The sequence below is a fragment of the Carettochelys insculpta genome, chromosome 4 (genome assembly GCF_033958435.1).
Source record: "Carettochelys insculpta isolate YL-2023 chromosome 4, ASM3395843v1, whole genome shotgun sequence".
Taxonomy (NCBI): Eukaryota; Metazoa; Chordata; order Testudines; family Carettochelyidae; genus Carettochelys; species Carettochelys insculpta.
This window is the reverse complement of record NC_134140.1, coordinates 5,566,117-5,575,632: the sequence shown is the minus strand read 5'-3', so window position 1 is coordinate 5,575,632 and position 9,516 is coordinate 5,566,117. Positions and strand designations below refer to the sequence as shown.

At 55.9% G+C, this 9,516-nt stretch overlaps 1 protein-coding gene across 4 annotated transcripts in view; it reads right to left on the bottom strand.

Annotated features, from left to right (window-relative positions):
- Window positions 1–110: 110 nt before the first annotated feature.
- Window positions 111–9,516, bottom strand: part of SMYD5 (SMYD family member 5) — a 28,719-nt gene continuing 19,313 nt past the window's right edge. Inside the window, exons 13-14 of one of the 4 annotated variants that reach the window (XM_074992212.1) lie at window positions 3,048–3,167; window positions 111–2,058 (exon numbers count right to left, since the gene is read on the bottom strand). In XM_074992212.1, the coding sequence (XP_074848313.1) occupies window positions 1,995–2,058; window positions 3,048–3,167 (184 nt within the window). In that variant the 3' untranslated portion in view covers window positions 111–1,994. Of the gene's footprint in view, window positions 3,168–9,383; window positions 9,450–9,516 lie in introns of those variants that run through there. The other 3 variants (XM_074992213.1, XM_074992211.1, XR_012645303.1) reach the window with 3 other exon arrangements.

Genomic DNA, 9,516 nt, shown 5'->3' with positions numbered 1-9,516 from the left:
TCGCAAGCGTCTCTCTGTCGCAGTGCTCTGAGTGTTATCCGAATGCCTTCCCAGGGTTTCAAACAAACCCTCTTCCCTACGAATGCTGCCCAGGGGCTGCAATGCATTCAGCTGCTGTTTCCTCCTTGCAAACCTGCTCCTGAATGTCAACCCCGGCTGCTGCCACAGGGCTTTGCGCGGGGAAAACAGGCCGGTCCCCCCCGAGTCTGGAAAGCCAGGCCAGGAGGCGTTTGTGGTCTCTGGAGCCCCCAAGGTGCCAGGAGCCTCTAAAACCTTATTCCTATCCAGGGGCCTGCTCCAGCCCTGGCATTTCGCTCAGGTCTCCAGTCCTTGGACAGCGAGAGGCTTTGAATCTGGGCCTCAGCCCGCGATTCCCAGGGACGTGAGTGCAGCGGTTGGAGGGGAGGTGGGTGAAGCTGGCCCTGAAGAGGGAATGCTTGAGGGGAGGGGTGCATCACTGGGGGCATTGGCTTGGCCCATTATGGGATGGTGGTGGGTGCACAGATCCCAGCTGGGGTCAGGTATGGATCCTTTTTGCTCCCCTACTGCTGTGGTTGTTTGGAACCAGGCTCTCCCTTCAGGCCCCGCTCTACTGCTAACCTGCAGGAGAATTCAGTGCTCGGCTCTTGCAGGCTGAGGCTGGGGGAGGTTCTAGCGGCTTGAGGCCATCCACTAGCCAGAGCAGGAAGCCAAAGGGTGCCTGGCTGATGGGTTGCAGGGGGCAGTGCTGGGTGGGGGATCAGTCAGGCCCTGTGTGGCTTTGCCCATGCACGAACCCCCTACTAGCTCCCTCCCTACCCATGTGTAGCCAGACAGCCAGCCCCCTCTCAGACCAGCATTGCTGGGAACACAAGGGAGCCAAAACAACAGGGCACTTAACATAAATTCCAGCACAGCCTTTGAAGCTGTGAGAAGCACAGGTGTGCTGCTACAATGTGCCTCTGGGAACATATACAACGATTAGGCTCACAGCAGACAGAGAAGCTGTGACAGACATGGCTCTTAGCCCCTACTAAATAACGTGATGCGCACACACACCAACATCCTAGGTGGGAAAATATTTACCCTAATAAAAGGAATGTCCAGTAGTCGAAACTTATTGTTTCTCTCCCTTGCAAGTGTAAACTACTCTTGCGAGAGCTGGCGTCGCCCAGACAGACCAGCCCCAATTTGGCATAAGAAAGGAGAAAGAGAATAAAGGAGTACAGAGGTATAAGTATGGGACCTACAGCACCATGATTTTTGAGTGCTTTTCACTATCTATCTGCTGGTCAGATAAGTGACAGCCTCCCAAGGCTTCTGCAGCTAAAAGGGTCCCTAAGCCTTGTCCCTTATTCGTCTTTCCGCGGAATTGAGTGACCGATCCTGGCTTGGCACCGCTGGAATCGAGAGATGCAAGGAGGGTAAGAAGCACCCACACCTGATCTCCTATCTTTACTGTACACATATTTTGAAATAGAGCTCTATACTTTGTTTTCTTTCTTTGGGATAGTGGCTTCAGTTTTGTAACTTGTTTGTGTGTGTAACATCTATACATTTAAATAAGTAGGCACTAGCAATTTTGTAACCACATGATTAAAATCTAGTTTAATAAATTTTGGGTAACCGTTTGTGCATAAGCCTGACTTGTTTCTCTGGTTTACTGTAAAGCAGCCAACACAATTAAAGAACCTCAGCCGTTTTGGCTATAAAGCCTGGCCATTAGGTGAGAGTACTAAGAGCCTAGCGTTGAGTTGTGCCGCCTCCAGGGGGCAAACTCTTGGGGCGCCTGTCAGTCAATCCTGACTGCCCACTGCGAAGGGGCTCTGAGCTCTAGCAGTTAAAGTCACGGGTGTTTAGGACCTTGGGGCATCCGTCAGCCTAGCCCGGGCTGCCCGCCGCGAAGGGACAGTGCGTCCTAGCGGTTAAAGTCACGGATGGTATAAAACGGGCATAGCTGGCACCTCACCAAACATCCTTGGCCATCGGCTAACACCATGCACACCTTCCCCAGTTCAGACGCTCAGGGGGAAGGTGGCAGAGAGGGATGACTGCCTGGTGCAGGAAGGCTGTGGGCTGCTGCAGGGAAAGAGGCATAATTAGCAACTGGGAGGGTGGTGGCGGCTTCTGAGAAAGGCATAACGGGATGTGGGGCAGCTTTCCTCCCTCCCCTGCCTCAACTCAGAAGGCAGCATCCAGGTCTCATGGAGCAATTGGCAGCCCTGCTATTTCAAGCCCAGGAGCCTGGAGCCAAGGGGTGGGCAGGCAGGCAGCCCATGAGAAGATATTGGCTGCGGCAGCCGAGGGAGCCCAAGTTACTGGCTTGTTGCAGGGCTGATGCCCTGGGGAAGTCCAAGTCAGATGGCAGGTGCTGCTCACCCAGGACACTCACAGGCCTAATCCTGTGAAGTGCTGTGCACCCTGTGCCGCTGTTAGGGGCAGGTGGCTGAGCAGCACAAGGGCAGCAGGGGTCTTGGCCTGGTTCAGCCTGGCTGCAGCTTTCAGTTTCTTCCTCGCTATCGCCCTGGCCGGGAGCGTACAAACGGCAGCCCCAGTCCCTGCTAGCTGGTTTCTTCCAGGCTGCTGCAGGGCAGGTGGAAAAGTAAGTCTGGATCCCAGTGGATTATGCCCTAGCCCTGCTCCCAGGATCTGGCCAACACCCCAGTTGGGCCCTGCAGCTCTTCCAACAGCAACGTGACCATCTACCTGGCGTCTGGCTGAGCAGGGATTCCCCTGCAAGGACGATAGGTGTACAAGGCAGCAGCTGGCCTTTGCCTGCATGCTGCTGCCATGCCCATTGCAGGCTACTGGCCTAGACTCATTTGTAGCACCCGCCTCTTTAATCTCGCTCAGGAAGACCGAAGCGCTCAGCGCTCTGTCGTAATGACCTCCCGTTAGCGGGCAGCTCGCGTGTCATAACTGAGCCAAGTAACAGCTGATGCACTTTTGCTTGGAGATGTGCCCACACCCATATTCTCGGTGCTTCTGTTGTCCCAGATTTGCTCGCCAGGCCTTGGGAGGGAACAGCTGTGGTCAGCTCTAGGTAACAACGGGAGTTTTGCACAGACCTGGGCATCAGCTTGTGTAGGGTCAGTGGTGCTGCTCTGCTGCAAGGCCAGAAGACTGCAGACCTGGGAGAAGTCACCTCCCAACCTGGCCTCGTGCTGGGGCCAAGTAGAACATTGTTTCTGTAAGACACAAAATCGGGGAGAGCAGAATCAACTTCAGGGCCCAGCCCCATCTTCTGCTAACAGTAGCCTGCCCCTCTGCAGTCCTGATCCTTTCTTTCCTGCTGCCCTGGCAGCAGGGAGACAAGGCGTACGATGGGCCTTGGAGAGATCTGGGCTGGCTGAGTGCTGTGAAGGCTGAATTAACAGCTGGAGCCTGGGACCCAGTAAGGCCACCTGGCTAGCAGCCCCAGCTGTTTAAAGGGGAGAGCACCTGGCATGAGTTGTTTTTTGGGGCACAAGCAATCAGGGTCCCCATTCATAAGGCCAGTGCTAGAATCAGGGTGGATATCAGGTGTCAGCAGAGATGTCTGGTGGAGCCACAGGCCTGGCCAAGTTCACTGTCTGTGCTGTTTGAAGGTTGATTTGCATTCACATGCCCTTTGCCCTGACAGGCAGGGTGTGATGGCAGGGCTGGACTGGCAGGAAGGAAGGACAGATGGACAAGCAAGGTTTGGGCACAGCCCCTCCTCCCTGGAGGAGCAGCTCTGGGCTAAGGAGAGGACCTGTCAGCAGCAGCCAAGAACCATGATCTGGCCACTGGAAAATGCAATGAGAGAATCAATCGTTTTCATGAAACCACCAACCACCCGATGGCAACTTTCAATCATTACTAGCCTGGGCTTTGTTTAAACTAGCCCCGGGAGAGACCCCGCACAAGTGCTCTGTGACAGGGGTGTGGAGCCAGAGGGATTCCATTCGCCTGACTCTGGATTTACACTGAGGGCAGCTGCTGACTTGTGGCGCCTGTTCCTCACCCCAGGCAGGCTTCCCCATGCAGCTTTATTGTACCAATCTCAGCATCCCTGCTCGCAGAGCCGAGCAATGCAACTCTCTCAGCCCAAGCTGGTTTCTCCATCCTGAGGAATACTAACCTCTGCCCCTTGAGAGCATGCACAGGCTGGGATGTGACCCTCATTCCATTACATCCTGCACCGCCTCTCCAAATCTGTTCCAGAACCCTCCCTGGCCTCAATCACAAGCACAGAGCTGGAAAGACATCAAGAGGTCTAGGCCAGCCCCCTCTGCTGAGGCCGGGGTAAGCACACCTAGACCAAAACTGACAGGTGTCTAACTTGAATCGTGACAGAGAGAGAGCCACGCAGAGAAAGGTGATGTCTGTCAGGAGCTGGGCAAGTTTTTTCATGTAATTGATGGATCTCCATTCCCAACAGCTGAATGTAGGGCCTTGCGTGTTGAATCGTGACAGAGAGAGAGCTGTGTATTTTGAGAGTCTTTAAAGTGCCACTGGACTGCGTTTTTGTTTCGATAGGCGTCTGACTTGTTCTTCAAGTGCCCCTGCTGCTAATTAATCTGGGTTAATTCTTGTCCTATGCTTAGGGCCCTACCCAATTTATGGCCATGAAAGCATGTCTCAGACTCTGAAATCTGGCTACTGCTTGGGGGTTATGCTACGGCCCCCCTTCTGCACTGGTTTCAGAGCTGGACACCTCCCGCCAGGTACCCAGCTCTGACGGCAGCACCAGCACAGAACTAAGGATGGCAACACCATGGCCCCCCCACAAAAGCCTTGTAATCCCCATATCTTTTGGATCAGGACCCACCCCAGTTATAACACTGACATTCCAGATTTAAATAGCTGAAGCTGTGAAACTCAAGACTTCTAAAACTCCTTTGACCATGAATTCAGGAGGGCCCAAACCATAACCCCCTATGCAGAACACGAGATCACCGTCCCTCTTGAAACAAAGAAACACAGACCAGTTCTTACCAAGCTCACTTTATTGAGACCATCACAGGGCACGATACTGCAGGGATGGCTGTGGGCTGGGTGACACGGCACAGTGTTTTACTGGATGATGCTGCTGGAGAGGGAAGACGTGCTCATCCACCCGGTACGTTCCCCTGGATCTTCCCCTCAAAAGAACAGGCCGAAATGGCCAGACGGAGCAGTTCACAAAGTTCAAGTGCTCAGGGAACATGATTCCGACCAGCTGCGGTGAGACCGGTTCTCCTACGGGTGCATAGTAGGTACGGACAGACGGACGGACATCACGTCAACAGACTGACAAGCTCTACTGACTCCAGTCTCACAATACATTGCTTACAGAAAGTGGGGCGTGCACTAGCCCCTCTCTCGGGGGGACATGTCTGGATACATGGCCCAGGGGAGGACATTCCAACCCCTGACCTAGGACCCTAGAGCTGTGGCTACACTAACTCCCAACTTCAAAGGGCAGATGGTAAGTAGGGTGGGGGGGATTATTAATGAAGTGCAGCACTTCGTTAAGCTAATTCTCCCCCGCGGCAACTTCAAAGTGTTAAAACTTCCAAGTGCTGGCTTGAGTGTAGCGGTGGCTCACCCGCCAGTACTTCAAAGGGCCTTTACTCAAAATTTTGAAGAGTAAAGGGACTTCGAAGTAGCCCGGGCACTTGGAAGTACCCAGGCGTTAGCTGCGGCTACATGCTAGCCGGCACGTTGAAGTTGCCATGGGGGAGAATTAGCTGAATGGAAAGCTGCATGTGCAGCGCAGCACTTCATTAATAATCTCCCGACACCCTAATTACCACGCTCCCTTTGAAGTTGGGAGCTAGTGTATACACAGCCCAGGAGGAGGTGGCAGAGGAGACAGCAGGGAAGCTACACCACATGCGGAGGGACCGGCACTAAAACTTGCTATGAATCAACCAAGGCTGAAAACAGCAGCCCGGGAGCAGAGCTGGGGAGACAATGCGGATTGCAGACGACTGCTGAGAGTGCAGCTCAGCCTGGCCCGCCACCTTGTTTCAGAAAGGCGAGCGGGGGCTATTGTGAAATGGTGCAGCGATGCACCCCACTGGCTGGACGTTAGCTGGGGCTCAGAGAGCAAAGCACTGGGCCTCCTGCTCCAAATGCTCCCGGACACCAGCTCCAAGTCTGTAAATGGGCCAAATCAACCCCCAGGCCCACTATTCAGAAGTCTGCCTCCAAAGTTTGGAGCACAGAGTTAAAGAGACCGGACAGCTCAAATGGCTTTCCCTCCTCCTCCTGCAACAAGATCTGCTCTCCCCCCGTCCCGAAAATGGGCACGGGCTGTTGGTTACAAGCACCAGTCAGGACAGCTGGGCCTGCTTCCCAGCTTTCTGAACCGAAAAGCATCAATTTACAGCATCGGGGGGAAACAACCATTGGAAGGAGATGGAGGTTGGCAACTCTGAAAACACAAGCTTGGCTGACAAACTAGCCCGGGCAGGTTTTGCAGTAGCATGCTGGTTCTCAGGACGCCAGTCTGCAAACTTGAGCCATGTGGTGCTGGAGCACTAGTCCTGTAGGCTGCACAAATGCTAAAGAGGAGGGATTGATCATTCAGAGTGACTGCAGTACACAGGAAACCCACAGGCTACGGCATGAGAACCAAGAAGTGAAACTGACCAATATACTTTCAGGGTGGCCTGCAAGAAGGAAGCCGCAAAAAAATGGAGAGAAGGGTGTTTCTTAATCTCCTGTTTTGGGTTTTATTTTTTTCTGTGGTTGCAGAGAGGGAATTTCCACAAGGCTGTTTGCAGCTGGACGTGGCTGTCCCTTTAACTCCCAGCCAGCCCGATCAATGCGTCCAGCACGGCTTTGCTCTCAGATGTAACACTCTTCCTGGACAGGGATGGGACCTTGATCTAGATCCCCACTGGGGTTTCTGGAAGGTGACTTTGATTAAGTAACGTTCCAGAGCCATCGTAGGCTACGGTTTAGCAGTCGGTCTGCTCCACGCCAGCGTACGCCCTTAATTCACTGCAATTCTACCAGTGCGGCAATTAGCACCATTTCAAAGAAACGTATTGCTGTAGCGCCTCAAGCAAGACCCCAAATTAAAGCGCCGGTGCTGGCGCGGCCTTGGCTTGAGCTGGTGAAAACCGAGTCTGACCCTGGGACACCAGCGTGAATGCGGAATAACTCCAGAGGACCTCAGAGGATTGACACCGGCGCAGGATTTGGCCTGTGGTGTGCAGGCACCAAGTCCTAGGCCAGTCTCCGAGGCAGACTGCAGAGTGCGCAGGCACACGGCTAAGATACGCTCAACAGTTGTTCTTCAAGGGGAACCAGTTCCCAGTGAAACTCAAGGGGGAGACTCCTGCTTGCGTCAAGGGGACCTAAGACAGTCAACACCCACGGTCTGAGGAGCTCCAATCAGAGCCCAGGCACCCAGCCCCTCCCAGGGATGTCCTAAGAACACTGTGGGATGAACATCATAGCGGTGCCGGGGGCAGAGCAGGTGGGAGATGATGGGCGGTGCCCACCCCCTGGCCCTGTTAGAGTCGGGCGCTACAGGGGGCAGGAGGGTTCCCTCCTACTCCCCACTGCGCAGGAAGAGACCAGCTGTGGCCAGTGAGCACAGTCCCACAGGGTGATGGGGATGGGAAAAGGGGCCGACTGCAGCTGCCAGTCAGTGCTGTACCTGCAGGCCTCAAGCAACAACACCAGGTTGCAGCCACCCCTTCAGCCAGAGCAGAAAACCAAACTGTATCGCCCCTCCAGGGCCCCTGGGGCAGCACACCGGTTCCCTCAGTGGCGAAGGTTTTCCTAAGCGGCTCACGCTACGGCCGGGGAAAGGCTCCATCCACAGCATCTTCCCGGCCCTGGCTGCAGTACGAGGGCCTGAACTCTCTGGATTCTTTGCCACCACCCCAGGAGCAGGAGGCTCCCACCCCTGCCAAAGGGACAATACAGCAGCACCCAGCGCTGGGTAACACGCCAGAGCCGGAGGTGCTGAGCACCCGCAACATGAGCTGGCGGTGCTGGGCACCGCTCAGAGCCAGAGCCAGGCCCCGGAGAGCTTACGTGCAGGGGTTCCTCACAGGCTCAGCCTTCAGCTGTAGGGTACACGATACGCCGGGCCCCCTGCAGGCTGCACCCCTGGGAGGTCACGGGATAATACGCACAAGGGAGGTGGAGGATGAATCCTTCCAACCACCCCCCGGACACAACAGCCAGAGTGAACTGCTTCTCCCTTTGCGCTGCAGCTGGGCTCGGCCAATCCCCTTCCGGTTCCTTTGGAGGACAACCCAGCCCAGGTCTGGGGCGAGGAACAGCATTCCACTGCCTAACTGATTCAGGAGCCTACACATGTCAAAGGGATTTAGGCACCTAAGAGCCAAGCTGGCACTGACAGTCAATGGGAGTCCCACTCCTAAGCACCTAACTCCTTTTGGCCCCTGAGCCGGAGGCACTGCAGTGCTGAGCACAGGAATGCCTACGTGCCATAGGCGTCTGGCTCCCTGCCACAGGCTGGGCTGGGGGTTCCCTTTGGTGCTTGCTCAGGAGCCCCTCACAGGCCAGTACGCCTGAGCCTGAAGCCCCACGAGGCCAGACAGCCCTCCCTGGAATGATTCAGCCAGCTGCTGATTGGGAGCAAGAGGCCAAAATAAGGAGCAGGAGGGGCCTCCAGCTGACTGTACCACCCCACAGCCACTTCCCCCTTCCCACGCCAGAGCCACACCTCAAAACACAACCCCACCCCGAGCTCTGGCAATCTGATCGCCCCGTGTTACGCTGAGACAGCGACTGGCTCACACCGCACGTCAGCAGCGGAGCAGGAACTACAGCCCAGGAGCCCTGCCTGGTGCTCAGACCACAACCCGGCCACACAGCCACCTTTCCCCAGGGCTTGAACCTCTTTTCTCCCCACTCCGCAGCCTCGCGGAAGCCCAACTCCCAGGGCCGCTGCTCTTCCAAGTTCTCTGGTGGCTTAGATATTGTCCCAGGAGGAAGCCCCAGAGGAGCTGGTTCTTCGCCCAGCATCAGGAACAAGGATTGTGTTAAGGTTTGCGCCCACCCCAGCTCCCATTGCTCCATGTGCAGGATCGGACGCACATGGAGGCCAAGGGGGCAGCTGGGAGGACCGATCACTCCTCCAGCGCTGAGAGGGAGGTGCCAGGACTGAGAGAGGTGCCATCTACAGAGGGGGACCACGGAATCACAGACCCACTCCCCTGGGGGGGTCGGGAGCAGGGAAGATCTCCGATCCCTCCACCCCCACAAACCTTAACACGCTCTGTCCCTGCCGCAGCACCAGCCGTGGCCGACCCTCCAGCCCTGTCCCTCCCCACAGCCCTGTCTCAGTGCAAAGCCGCTGCAGCTCGGCGCAACCCCATCCCCAGGCTCAAACGTCCGTCATCTCATCCTCCAGCTCAGCGTCGTCCGTCTCCCCTTCGCCCTCCAGCTCCTCCTCCTCCTCCTCCGAAGTCAGGTTGGGGTCGTCGGCTTGAGCCAGGCACTTGGGGCACGAGCAGGTGAACAGGTAGTGTTCCCTGAGGTGAGAGAACCACGTCAAGGGAGCTGGCAGCGCTGGGGTGCCAGGGTGCAAGGCAGAGCCGT